The sequence below is a fragment of the Lynx rufus genome, unplaced genomic scaffold, assembly GCF_022079265.1.
Source record: "Lynx rufus isolate CCGP_SWC_20201006 ecotype Redwood Valley unplaced genomic scaffold, mLynRuf1.p SCAF_3, whole genome shotgun sequence".
Taxonomy (NCBI): Eukaryota; Metazoa; Chordata; class Mammalia; order Carnivora; family Felidae; genus Lynx; species Lynx rufus.
The window spans coordinates 72,382,625-72,397,650 of NW_025814845.1; the positions used below are offsets into that span (position 1 = coordinate 72,382,625).

The window sequence follows — 15,026 nt, forward strand, 5'->3', positions numbered from 1 at the left end:
GTTCCCCAGCTTTGTCCCATCTCTTTCTGAAACAGTCTTCTGCTTGCTGCCTGGACGTGTCCTTGTCCCATAGATTTAACCTTAAGAGCCATGTCTTCAATAAGACCCACTGTGTCACCACATACAATTAAAGGGCATCCTGCATGTTATTCTCTGTCTCAACAGCTCAGTGCTTCCCTTTATATCATTTAATATTTGTAACCTTAGGCTTATTGGAAACCTATCTCCCCTATGAACTATAAGCTGTGAAACAGCAAGGAAACAATATCTGTCTTACCACTTCCTCTGTAAGAAGAGCATTGTGTTTGAGAGAGGCTTCACCCTTTGTGCCCCCTGCACAGTTGTGTCTCATTCAGAAGCTGGGTTCTACCATGGCTCACAGTAACCAACTGGCAAAATTGTTCAGAGGAATTGCTTTATTTGTAAATGATTTTATTTATATTTTATTATATTTTATATATACAAAATAATGAATATATCTTAAAATAAAATTTTATTGTATTTGTAATGACAGAGCAAAGTCATAGTTTAATTTGTGTAGTTAAATGTACTATAATTACTGGTAGATGAATTACTACCCTATAGATACTTTTAAATACTTGGAATCAATTAATAAATTATACGTACTCATTAAATATTTAGAATCAGTTAAGTCCAGCTTTAAATGCCTTTGCCTATCATTTCTGCTTAAAAGATGAATAAACAGACATCCAAAGCCACTAAATAATTCCTCCAGTCACATATAATCCTTCCAGATTCTGCTACATTAGATTTTGCAGTTTAGATAATACATCTGTAGGGTTATATTTTATTTGTTTTAATTTTTTACCTTTGCTTTGAATGTGCTGAAGGAAATCTGAAGGATAATGCATTTTCTGGTGTTGAGAATGTCTTGAGTTTGCCGGTAAAGTTTGATCTGTGTCTACAATTTGTCTGGTGAGGTTTGATTCATGACATCCACTGTTTTATAGCTGATTGTTGACCTGTAATGCTGTGCTGATTCTGCAAGTCTTTAGTGATCTTCTTCTTGTCTCCTTTATGCTTGTGTTTCCTGGATGCTGTCATCAGCATATTGTTGTTAATGAACAACTGCCTTGAAGACTTTTATGTCACTTCTCAGTTTAAAAAAATTCTATATACATTAAAATTAAATCAATACCATAAAATAAAATGCTCATAGTCCCCTAAAGCAAATCTTTTCTTCAAAACAGGAATCCTGTTTTTAAACCCTAATGGTAAAGTGGGAAGGGTATTCTATCCTGACCTTCTGAGTAAAAATATCGAGCGAGAAAAAGCTAGAACAGTCTTTTCCATACTTTCATGGTGTCAGTCTTAATGTTGCTGGCGGATTCCTGTGTTTAGTGATGAAGGGCTTGCTTTTTTTGTTCTTTGTTTTTCTTTGTTTTTAGTAGGAACAATATTCAAGGTTGAATTAAGGTTCTGTGGTTCTAAAGTCAACACTATCAGGACTTTGCTAGAACTTCCCAGTAACTACATTGAAAGTCCATTTTTCCAAATTGATTCTGTGTGTGTGTGTGTGTGTGTGTGTGTGTGTGTGTGTGTGTTGGAGGCTTAAAAATTGCAACAAGAAACATCCTTGTTTGTCCTCCTGAATTCAGAACTAATTGCAAAATGGAGGATTCAGAGAAATTGACTTATAATGCAGTATAAATCTGGATTGAAATGCAGCCATATAAGCTTCCAGTACATTCTTATCTGAACTGAAGTGACCCCCTGCAGTTGCTGACACAAATGGGAAAATTGCAGACCTCTGTCACAGGGCAGGAGTCTGTAAGCTTAAGTCTAGACAAGCTGAAATTTCATCTTATGGACCGGCCATGCCAGTAAGAAGCAGAAAATGTTTATTTATTCCAAGATCACCCACCAGTTTATAGATGAAGGGGAGTGAGTGAGAGGTGGGACTTCCACTAGAAGTCCCCTTCTGCAAATATGGACCAAGGGGAATGGAGGGTCCCCTAACAAATAGAAGATGTGTGTTATAGACCAGGATGTTGTTAATAAGGGAACGTTTGGGACTTAATACATCAGAAAATTCTCCTGGGCCCTATTTCCTGTAGTAGACAGGTCTCTGTTCATTATTTTTTCTCCTAATTATCTTCACTGAAAGAATCAGTTTATTAATTTCTCACTCAAACTATAAAATTCAGGCAAGAATGAGGATAGAGTACATAAGCTTTTCTTGAAAAAAAAATTAGGGGCACCTGGGTGGCTCAGTCAGTTGAGCATTCAACTCTTGGTCTGGCTTGGGCCATGGTCTCACAGTTTGTGAGTTCAAACCCCACATCAGTGCACTATCAGTACAGAGCCTGCTTGGGATTCTCTCTCTCTCTCCCTCTCTCTCTGCCCCTACCCCACTCTCACTCTCTCTCTCTCACAAAATAAACATTTTTTTTTAAAATTCTAATCTATTCTTGAAAATATTTCTCACTTGATGTTATAGCATCAAATCCCTCGACAAATTTTAGGATTTATGCCATTTCTTTAATCCTCACTTTTGTGTCTCTGTTTCCTTTCTTCTCCTTTTCTTTTGAACAGCCTAGAATTACCAGAATAACCCTTTAGTTCATATATCACTTCCAAGCTGTCCCTACTTAAATTTATATACCACCCAAATGCCAGAAATTTTACTGGATTTGTCATGTCACTAATATTAAATGCCCTAAAGCAAATGTTTCTGCAGTATGTCAGCTTTACCAGCTGGTCTGTGATGAATCCTCTCAAACCTCATGTATCATTTCTCCTTCTCCTACTTCATTTATTCAAAAAAGTATCCAGTACCTAGAATGTGCCAAAAACTACAGTAGGCTGTATGGAGTCAATATGACTCTAAGTAGACATGACCCTTGCTGTAAGGAATGTACATGGTAGTGTAGAAGACAGACGAACTATAGACAAATACCAAATAAAAGAAATAATTGACAGTTTTAAATGAGACATTTAGTGAAAAGATTAAAAGAGAACCACCTGGAGATGGGAATCTGTTTTAAAGATTATATCTGTAAAGCAATAACACTTAATATGAAGAACATTCCAGATGGAGGAAATATTATGGTAAAAGTTCAAGTGCAAAAATCTCAGTCCACTGAAGCAACTGCAAGAATATAATTATGAGTCATTTTTTTAATGTTTATATGCTTATTTATTTATTTTGAGGTGGGGGAGGGGCAGAGAGGGGAAAAGAGAGAGAATCCCAAGCAGGCTCTGCACGATCTTGCAAACCTCGAAATCATGACATAAGCCAAACCCAAGAGTTGGACACTTAACCGACTGAGCAACCTAGGCACCCGGAGTATGAGTCATTTGTGCAAGGCGAAAGCTGATATGAGATAAAGTTAGCATAATAAGGGCCAGGAGAGGCTGGAGCTATACATCATGATAAAGGTTTACTTTTTATTATATAGACCAGAACTGTTCAATAGTAATATAAAACAAGTAGCAAATCGTAGTCATTTATGAAATTTAATATTTAAAATACTTTTTTTTATTTTAGTGGGGAGGCACAGAGGGATAGAGAGAGAGAATCTTAATCAGACATCATGCTCAGAGCAGACCCTGACATGAGGCTCAATCCCATGAACCTTGGATCATGACCTGAGCAGAAACCAAGAGTCAGACACTCAACAGACTGAGCCACCCTCAAATGCATTTTATTTAACTTAATGCCCTCCAATGCCCTCAAATACATTTTATTTAACTTAATATATCCAAAAAAAGTATCATTTAAGTTGTAATAAATAGAAAATCATCCATGAGATATTTTATTAATTTTGTTTTTGTATTCAGTCTTCAAACTCTGGTGTGTATTTTACACTTACTGCACATCTCAATTTGGACCACCCACATTTCAAGTGCTCATTTGCCACATGTGTCCAGTGGCTACCATACTGGGATAGGATATTAAGTTTTAAACAGAGTGATGTGATCCAAGTTACATTAGCAAGTTACTTTGGAATGGAGAAAGTATGGGTGAAGACAGGAATACCAGTCAGGAGGCTGTCATAGTTTCCTTTGGCTGCTATAACAAAGTATGAGAGATTGGTCAACTTGAAATAACAGAAATTTATTTTCTCTCTGTTTTGAAGACTGGAAGTCTGGAATCAAGGTGCCAGGAAGACCATGTTCCCTCTGAAAGCTCTAGGGAAGGATCTTTCATTGCCTCTTCTAGCCCCTGGTGGTTGTTGGCAGTCCTTGTTGTTGCTTGACTTACAGATGCATCATCCCTCTAATCCCTGCTTCTCTCTTCATACGGCCTTCCGTATATCTGTGTCACTGTGTCCCAATATCCCTCCTCTTGTAAGGGCACCACTCATATTGTATTTATGACTCACCCTAAAATCTCATTGTAACTTGATTGCATCTTCAGAGATCCTATTTCCAAATAAGGTCACACTCAAAAGTTCCAAGTAGACGTGAATTTTGGGGGACACTATTCAACCCAGTACAGACGCTAATAGAATAAAAGAGAGTGGTAGCTTTGCACACTGGGCACACATCTATGCTCCATCTCCCTGCTTGTCCCTGGGTAGTGGACCCAGAGTAGTGATCATAGCTATAAAAAGAAGAAATGGTTGTAAAATATATTTCAGAAATGTATTTAGCAGATATCTTGAATGTGGAGGGAGACCAAGCTCAAGTAATCTGGGTGACAGTCCTCAAACTTCTCTCATGACTTTCTTGATCAGTCACTAAATGTCTACTATTTTTAACCCAGGACATTTGTATTCCTAGCTTCTAAAAGCATCTAACTCAAAGACATTTCCTTCAAGTTCCTCTTTATGAGGACTTAATTAGCTCCACTTTACTGAGAAGAGTATTAAACTAGAATTAATGGATTGGCCTGTCATATGCACAAAATAAATGAAATATATATTTGTTTAATATACCATTAATGAAACTATACTGGCATTTATATATATTACAGTATGCTCTCTGAAAAGAAGATCTGAATACCAGAGGAGTATTCTTAGAACAATTCTTGTTGGGAAAAAAAAAATCCATATGCTTTACATCTAGAATAGTGAATATAGTTATCTGGGTACAAGTATCTCCAGTGATTTCTATCTTGAAAGATATAAATTCCCAATTTACATTTTTGTTCTTATCTTTTTCTTAAATGAAGTAGCTGAAACTCTGAAATCTGGGTGTATTTTCAGTTTGTATAATGTCTTATGGATAATGAGCTCCATAAATTTATAATATGCTGTGTAACGGTATGTAATCTTCTTGAGAAAAAAATCATCTCCAGTGCAGTGTCATAGTGGGTTGTTGAGGATGTCAAACAGTTTAATAGTTTAGGTATCATAAAAGTGAATGAATATAAATATGTTATTTAGATGTTTGTTTTATTGATTTACCGGGCATATCCTCCTTCTGTTTCACTGTATATTTTGGCCTATTTTAAAAAATATATAAATTTAAAATAACCGCCCTGTCCCTTTGCCCTTTTCTGAAACTTTTTCAGACTTTTTAATTGTGTTTTCACTGGTGTGGTGATAAAAAAAAAAACAAAACAAAGAATCAGTAACAAGTCAGCTGCTAACATTTGTGAGAGTCAGGGCAAGAACATAAAATGGGGGGGGGCTCACAAAATGTAAGTCAAAATGTTAAAATTCTAAATTTGTATTTTAAAATGATAAAGTAAAACATGTTCTGTCCTTCTATCTTGACAAACATACTTTGCTAATGACTTGGAAAGCCATGTTCCAGTTATAACCTTTTTGGACTCCATAGCATTCTGTGCAGCACCTTGCCATTAGGGGGAGTCAGCCCTGCCTCTAGCTTAACCTACAACCTTTCCACCTAGGGTTCTGTCCCTCCAAGCCTTATGAACATATGTGTGATCAACCCAGTGAACACCCAAGCTCTACACCAAATAGCTATCCTGTGGCCACACCTTGGGAGACCCTCAGGAGGACCTGGTCATGTTCAGAACCAGGCAGTGAATTCTAGGGTTCTGGAGTATGGTAAGAAGGGAAAATATGGCCTGTGATTAGGAAGGAAAAATTTGGCCTGTGATTGTGGCACTTACCTTATCACCACAGAATACCCTCCTGATGGGCAGAAACATGATAAGAAGACAACCAGAACAGGGTACTCTAATGAAAACATTTCTTACCTAATTTGAAGGACTATATTGACCAATAGAGCTATTTAAGTATATAGCTAATACTAATACCTCTTTTTTAACCTCCAGTATCTGTTGGTGAAATTGGATATGAGTACATAAGGACTCTTTGTGTTATTCTCCCTTTCTGTTATATGTTAACGATTTTTAATAACAAAAAGTAAGAAAATAATATTAATAGATTTTAATGCTGTCTTGATGGTTCCAAGAAATTGTATGTTCTGTGTGAGGAGGTTCGATTTGCTTGGTCACTGCTATGCTTGTTTCTAATTCTACTGATGTCTTCAGTGGAATGCTCTCATTAAAGGTGGGTGAAAATAATCAATGTGATCTCTTTAACATAGCCTTTGCATTTCTGAGCTCATCTTTGGACTTGGCATTATTAAGCCATCTCAATGATTTTCCCTTTAGTTTTTTTCCTTATGTTGATTTAAATATTGTATTACTGACATTGAAGTCCATTATAAGATGATGTTCAAATTCTTTTTGATCTACCTAATTTCTAGTTTAAACGGGACTCAGAGCACTTTGTGAATTTTCTTGTGTCGAATTACATTGTCTTTCAATTTAAAGGTTAACTTTTCTCCACGTACCTGACAGCCTTAATTGGTAGAGCATGCGACTCTTGATCGTGGAGTCATGAGTTCAAGCCCCATGTTAGGTGAAGTTAGCTTTTCTCCTCATTTCAATACTATTTCTCTTTTCATAACCTTAACTTGTAGATCCATGATTTAGGACCTAAATTCAGGAGTATACTATTTTAAGTGGTCATTATGTCCTTTTTTAAATTATTATTTTATTATTTTTAACATAATCATTTTTCCAACACAAATCTATTCTTCACCGTACTTTTTTTGGAAAATTTTGGATAATAACACAGATGCTTTTGTGTTTCTCCCTTTAACCTTATTGTGTATGTTCGTGTAGATTCAAAAGCTGCATGTAGGCCCTCATGTTCTTTTTTTTTAAATTCATTTTCTTTTATTTTGAATTCATAAAAGTCTGTGTAGTCAATTAAGCTTATAATTTAAAACACAAACATACACAAAAGCACACACCCCAGAAATGACTCTAACAGCTTTAGCATAATTATTTCTAGATTATTCTGCTTGAACTGATTGATAATATCATTGCTATCAAAAGGATTTCATGCCATTTCAACATTTAGTTTTTATTTCAGTTTTGTGTTTGCACATTTTGTTTCCAACTTTGTTATAACTTACTATATTAACTTTATCATATAATTCCTAACTCATACTTCAAAATGCATTTCTGGTTTTGCATATTTATAGTATGGGGTTTCTATGGAATTACAGCTTTTGTAGGAAAAACTGTTAATTCCTAAGCGATCTCAAATCACAACAAAGAAAAATGACTCAGTAGAGTCTGTAAGACCATATACACAGGGCGAACATAAAAAACAGTTTTATTACCATACTAGATGTTTCGCAACTATACATTTGGTATGTGATACGCAATATGTGAACAGCAATACTGCTTGTAGGGTTTTTCAGCATAGGAATATCTTTATAGAAAGGACAAGGTTTTGGAGACAAGTAGGGGAAGTTTTCATTTTGGCTGTTCCACTTACTAGCTTGTGTGACCTTCAGCAACTGATTTCAGTTTACTATGTACCAATTTCCTGTTTAAAAAAAATACTCTTAATATGAGATAAAATTATTTGGAATCTAAGCACACATGTTTTATTGATCTTGCATGAAGAAAAAAAAAACAAGGGTGTGTTTTGTTAAGGAGTATTGATACTGTTATTACTTGGAATGGAAAACATAAAGACAAATTGATATTTTGTCCACTGTATAGATTTATTTAGAAACTTTATCTTCCAGGAGTTGAGTTGTTTCAATTCTCTATCCCTCTGGGAGAGTTTAGAAGAAGAAATTACAGTGTTTACTTACATAGGAAAATGCAAAAGAAGAGCCACATTAAATCACACGTGTAAATGAATTCTGTACTCTCTGGCAGACTCCCTTTACCACTCTAGTCTTCTACCTCACTGTTGTCCCTTTCATAGTCTACCCTTAGACAAACTCGAACTAGTAGCTGTTTATGTACATCTTTGGCACGGTCTCTCTGACTTCTAAATATTTGCAAACGTTTTGCCTAAGAGAGGACCCTCATCTCTTCTACTCCAAGTTGGCTAATAATTATTCATTTTTCTGGTCTTAGCTGGGGTGTCAGTAGCTTCTCCATTTCAAGTATTTAACTGTCTTATATGTTGCTTCTACAGTGCATAAGTGTGCACGCCCACCCCCTCCAGATCTCTCCAGACATCTCTATAGTTCTTTTATTTTATATTTTGAATACTAATTGCTTTTGATATCTCTGTCTTCCACAGTGGAAATTTCATTATTAAAGAGGCTATACATTTTTTAAAAAAAATTTAATGTTTATTTATTTTTGAGAGAGAGACAGAGACAGAGACAGAGAAAGGGGGAGACACAGAAACCCAAGCAGGTCCCAGGCTCTGAGCTGTCAGCACGGACCTGACTTGGGGCTCAAATCTATGAACTGCAAGATCATGACCTGAGCTGAAGTCTGACGCTTAGTCAACTGAGCCACCCAGGTGCCCCAGAAAATGCCATACTTTTTTTTAATGTTTATTTATTTTTGACAGACAGAGTGTGAGTGGAGGGGTGGGGCCAGAGAGAGAGGGAGACACAGAATCTAAAGCAGGCTCCAAGCTCTGAGCTGTTAGCACAGAGCGTGATGCAGGGCTCAAACTCACGAACTGTGAGACCTTGACCTGAACCAAAGTCAGACGCCTAACCCACTGAGCCACCCAGGCATCCCATAAGCTATACATTTTTTCTAATACTTTTTTAAGTTGTGGGGCGCCTGGGTGGCTCAGTAGGTTGAGCGGCTGACTTTGGCTCGGGTCATGATCTCACGGTTTGTGAATTCAAGCCCCACATCGGGCTCTGTGCTGACCGCTCAGAACCTGGAGCCTGCTTCGGATTCTGTGTCTCCCTCTCTCTCTCTGCCCCTCCCCTGCTCATGCTTTGACTCTCTTTCTCTGTCAAAAAGAAATAAACATTAAAAAAATTATACTTCTTTAAGTTGAGATGTGATTTTTTTTTTATTTGAGTTTAGTTGACACACAATGTTACATTAGTTTCAGGTGTAAAACTTAGTGATTTGACAAGTTCATACATTATGGGGCTATACATTCTTTTTTTCTTTATGTTCCATGTACCATGAGCAATACCCATAATATGCATTTAATAAAAATTATAGTTGAATGAAGGAGTATAAATACATTTGCATCATGAAGGTGAAATGTCTATTTCTCTATACCAAAATCAATAATTTAAATAAAATCTATTATTATATCAAATCAGTGTGAAATTAAAAATACATGATGATGCTTTATTTCTATTCCACTGACATATATATATTTTATATTAATACATATTTATTTTTTTATATAAATAAAATTCAGCAATCTCACCATCTGGTAATAGCCATTTTTGTGGTATATTTTCTATTTGATTGGGTATATTTCTATTTTCTATTTGATTTCTATATTTCTATTAATACTCTTTTTATCTCATGTTAAATTTATCATTCATAAATATCCATCAGTCTTGCAGAAATGCAAAAGCCCCATGGAGAATTATCTGCCTATAGCTGTCGAGACTTTATTTAATTTTGAAATTTTATATTATAGAAATTGATTATAAACTTTCATATGTTTTCTTCCTACTATTACACTAAACAAAATATTTAATCTTTAAGTGTGCACACCTAAGTATGTTAGAAACTTATAATTTATTCTCCCCATTTGAATATAGTGTACAAGTGCATAGATAAAAAATAATTCAAAAATGACATATTTGTTGTGAAAATGCCGTCAAAAGGAAGTGGCAGTGAATTGCATTAGAAATGTCTGTTTTAATGTCCGAAAATAACTATTCTTGATGTAGAGATTGTTTGTTTTGCTTTGATTAGGCTATTGGTTATGAAAATTGTTGAATATTTTTGAAAATTCATGAATTGAATGTTCTAAGTGTTACAACTCAGACCAATGAACCAGAGTTTACCAATACTTCTCACTCCTCTCTTCAGGATGGGAGGCCTTGAGAATAGAATTGTGAGGAAAGCATAATGGAAGATTTGCTCTCTATTCTTCCTTGCTTTTTGCATTAATGCATAGTCTCAATTCATGTGCAAATGTTTGTATGTCTGGAAATTTATAACAAAACTTGCTTTTCCAATACTTATTACTCCAGCCTGTTTCAAAAACAGATAAAATTTTCTGAACAGCCCTTCAATGATAGCAAACATTATTGCTTCCTCTGCTTATTACTACTTCTCCCTGCTCTTTTTCCTCAGCCCAATATAAGTCTAAATAAACACAACTTGTTACTTTACCTTTTAAATTTAGTTTGGAAAAATGTGGCCACATTTTCAGTTATCCTTTTCAAACAGTTAAAATCTTACCTCACTTGCGAGACATCTTTCGGAATTACCTAATCTCCATTTCATTTTGGTCTGAAAAGCAGCACTAGAAGTTTTGTGATAGGGAAGTTAGAAGTGAAATAATTCAAATAAAAATGTTTATGTAAATTATGTATGTGACTTGTTATATAACTCTGATTACTTGCAAATCTGAGGAAGAATTAAGGGAAAGAGAGAGGGGTTGGGCAGGGAAAGGAAATGGAAAGGAAGGGGAGGATAGAGGAGGGGAAGGTAGGAAAACAATCTTCTTAGTGAAGTTTGTGATGACCACCATCCCCTTCTGGGAAAAAAAAAAAAAAGATGAATTCAATCAGTTTATATCCTTAAGCTATTATGCAACTTTTATTGAGCATTCAAAGAAAAGAAAACAAAAGAAATTATCCTTTAGAGCAAGTTAAAGCAAAAACAACCTAGTAGAATCACATAAACTTATTTGGAAAATTTGTCAAGTTATTATGCTTTCTACGGGGTGCCTGGATGGCTCAATTGGTTAAGTGTGCGACTCTTGATTTCGGCTCAGGTCATGATCTCACAACTGTGAGATCGAGCCCCACATCCAGTTCTGGGCTGACAGCACAGAGCCTGATTGGGATTCTCTGTTTCCCTCTCTGCCCCTCTACTGCTTGTTCTCTCTCTGTCTCCGTTTGTCTCTCTCAAAATAAATAAACTTCAAAAAAATGTATTATGCTTTCTAAATTTTATTGTTCTCATTAAAAATGGGTGATAATAATAGCAAAAATCCCAAGATGAGGTTTGATCATGTAAGTACAGCACTTTCATATGTCTCAGGCATGCAGTAAACACATTACATAACTAAGCTCAAGATCCTTTTTTAAGTGACACATCTAGAAATGAGAAAAGAAGTCCCCAACCAGAAGCTCAGTCAAATTAGTAGACCAGAATAAGTGCATTTGCATTTGAGATGTGAAGTCCCAAACTTCCTTCATGTATTACTTCCCTTACTTATTTATAACAGGATTAGTTTAGTGTCACATCTTATATAGATTCCCAAATGTGTTGATTTCAGAAAGAGAGAATTAAGAAGGAAAAAACCTTGAAATTAAAAAGAAACTAAATGGAATCCACTGAGTAGTAGTATGTTTTGGATTTTAAATGGAAATGCTCTGAAACTAGATCAATAAAATCCTATCAATTTAATTTACAAAAAAATCCAGCCAATAAGAAACATAATACAATGCATTTGGTCTTGGATTTAAGCAATCCTGGCTCTCTAGTCTTCGACTGAGTGTCTATCTCAGTGGTTCCTGTACTAAAAGATGCCAAAGGTGGAGGATTTATGACCTGAGAATTAAAGTTATGAATATTTAAGCTGTTATGCAAAGCACCAACAGAGCAAAGTATGCATGCAGATAATCATGCATTGTACACTAATCAAATTTTAATAAGTGGGGAATATTATTGTAGAAGCACATGACTTACCAAAAATGTGTTTCTTTTCTTTTTTTTTTTTTTTTCATTTTGCAGGAAAAAGTCCAGCATTTACAGAAGGCTTTTGCTTCAAGAGTAGATAAATCCACACAGACTGAACTTCTAGGCTATGATGTAAGTAGCTATATAAAACCATTTTTATCTTCTTTATTGGTATTCAGACCTCCACAGCTTATTTACCTCTGTAGCTGCTGTGTCCATGCACTGATTTAATAGGATTTAGTGGCTCACCATTCATCTTTTTCTCTTAAATAATCCCCAAATACCTTCTGGAACTGAAAAAGATAATTACAGGCACCGACTAGCATACCAATGTCTTCTTATTTTTTTTAAACTAACATCTCTAATATAGTCTTTTGAATTAGTAAATTTGCAGACATGTGGAAGATACATACTAGAATGCAAGAACAATTTATCTTTAAGAAAGTACTAATTTATTTGTTAACAGTTTAATAAAGTTATGTTCACAATCACCATGGGCCAGGCACATCATTTTTACATTCTGGTATGTGAAAAGAAACACAACTTTGTAGAGAAATTTACTATTTCTAAATAGTAAGCTAAAATACTGTTTTAGCTTTTTAGCTCCAGTGCAGGCTACAGAAAGTAATTTAATTGAATGTTAGCATTTTTTTCTTAGTGTGAAGTACTTGTTGAATTGTCAAAATAGGATTATAAAACGTGTTGATACAAGATTGCTTCTAGTAACACTGGATGATTTTGGATAACTTAGATTTACATTCCTATCTTTTCTTAAATGAAGCTATAAAGTTTTCACTTTGCCTAAGTTCATGACTTTAAACTTCCTTTTGATGAACCTATAAAGAATTATCTTCTTTTTCCTGTATCTAACATTTGTAAGAGCTCTCTCTTCTATTTAAAAAAAATGATATTATTTTTAGCACTTTATTGACAAGTAAAATTAGAACAGAAGTAATTTTAAGTTGTTTGATGAAAGTCTTTAATGATAAAATTTAAGTTTATCCTCATGTCCTATTATATGAAATGACATAAATATGAATGGTACTTTTGTGTTGCCTTGCAAATTATATTGATATATTTAACATAAAGCTACTTGTGTCTATTAGGAAATAAACTAAAGTTTTGAATTTCACTGTTATTTTTTAATTAAAAAAACATTAAAAGCTATGCTTTTCTTTTGAATTTTTCTGTTACATTCATTTTAAGATATGTTTATTATAGAACCCTAAATATTTTAGATATCAGTATTGTGACTACACTTCTTGCTTAAATACCAATGTTATATATTATTTAAGTGATGTGAATATTTAATTTTTTAAAGTAGAAATGATTTCTAAGTTCAAAGAGGATTTAAGCCACAAGCATTTTTAATGTTTATCTCTTTTGAAGGAGGTTTTTTTTTTCCTGTTTAAAGTTTTTTGATGTGTATTATTTATGTATCAATACCTAGGATATAAACTCAGTATGTATTTTACAAATACCCTTTATCTTTTTAAATCTGCTAGCCAGTTGTCCAGTAAGGCTAATAAATAAATAGTTTCTATTAAATTGTATTCCAACATAACAAAATTCTAAGTTAACTGAGCACCAGAAAACTGAAGTCACTTGTTCACTACCACATGAACTTTGTGGAAGTCTAGTTATTATAAGTAATGTATTCTTACACAAGGAAAGAGGAAAACACGTGTGTACTGGGACTCAAATATTCCACTTTACTCAATAAGGAAATGATGTTTGGGAGACTTAGTTTCAAATTTTGAAAGAATTGAATATAAATATAGAATGTGAGAGAGCTATAGCACAATTAGTGACTGCAAGAGAGAAATAGTTGCTAAGAGATGAATGGTACCTGTGGGGAAATAACTAAGCTGTCTTGTATTTGCCTATCTATTCCGATAACGTTCTTGTTTCTATGAGATTTACTATATCAATGCTACATCATTCTCTCAACTGTAAATAAAAATTCTAAATAGAGCCATGAATGTAGTTAATCCTTACTAAATGTTCATTGTTTCTGGCTTCTTTTTATATCTAACAGTGAGAGTTTAATGTATTTTACTGTATTGAATAAAGGCTAAGAATAATAATTTCTTGGTAGTGAGTCCTTTCAGGATTCCTTTGTTTAAGTGTCTCGTATGATTTAGGTAGTCATTAACATAGAATAATAATCTGTTCTAAAGGTTTCATATTTTACTTTTCCTGGTGATAGATTCTAGGATATAATCATCAGAATCAGAAAATCAGTCACCAAAGATATGCATATAAACCTCATGTCACTACCTGGATGTAACTGTCATAGTAAACTTTGGGGCATTTTGTATGGAAAAACAGGGAAGGGAAGTATTTTAAATAAGCAAATTAGATGTAAGTAAAGCATTTTAAATGTGATGAATTGTGTGACTGTTGGGAACATATGACTCATCAACAGTGTATTTTTTTTTCCACGAATAGGATATATTTTCTATACTTTTCAATATGTATTTATACACTTTTCACTTTTCATATGTGATAACAATAATTATCATTTGACGTATAATACTTTTCTCAGAGAATAGTCTGAAATTATTCTGTTTTCTCATAAATACACATATTCACATATATACATACTATGTCTACTTATAATATGCAATAGTATTTTTCAGAGAAAAATATGAAAAATCCTGTAGAAATCTTACACATTATGAATGATTCTTATACTCTCTTTCTTGCTTTCTAACGCTGTCAATATTAGCCACAAATTATACTTTCCCGATCACTGTGGATCATGTTCCAGTGATACAATGTCAGAATATAAGAGACTACAAGTATCCTTTAATATAATTTTCTTGGGAAGATAGCTGTTGCTACACATCGCACTTAAGATAGGAAATATAATTCCTGAGTGACATTAATTATAATGAAAACTATGAAAAGAAATTTCTGAAAATCCGCTACAGCGAATAAGTTCTAAAATTCATATAATAAACTACTT

General features: G+C 34.2%; 1 protein-coding gene across 2 annotated transcripts in view; it reads left to right on the forward strand.

The window, feature by feature from the left end:
* The window catches only part of CCSER1 (coiled-coil serine rich protein 1), an 854,890-nt gene that overhangs the window by 654,525 nt on the left and 185,339 nt on the right, over nt 1-15,026 (forward strand). For both annotated transcript variants that reach the window (XM_047091177.1, XM_047091178.1), the window contains exon 9: nt 12,110-12,187. In XM_047091177.1, the coding sequence (XP_046947133.1) occupies nt 12,110-12,187 (78 nt within the window). The remainder of the gene's footprint in view (nt 1-12,109; nt 12,188-15,026) is intronic.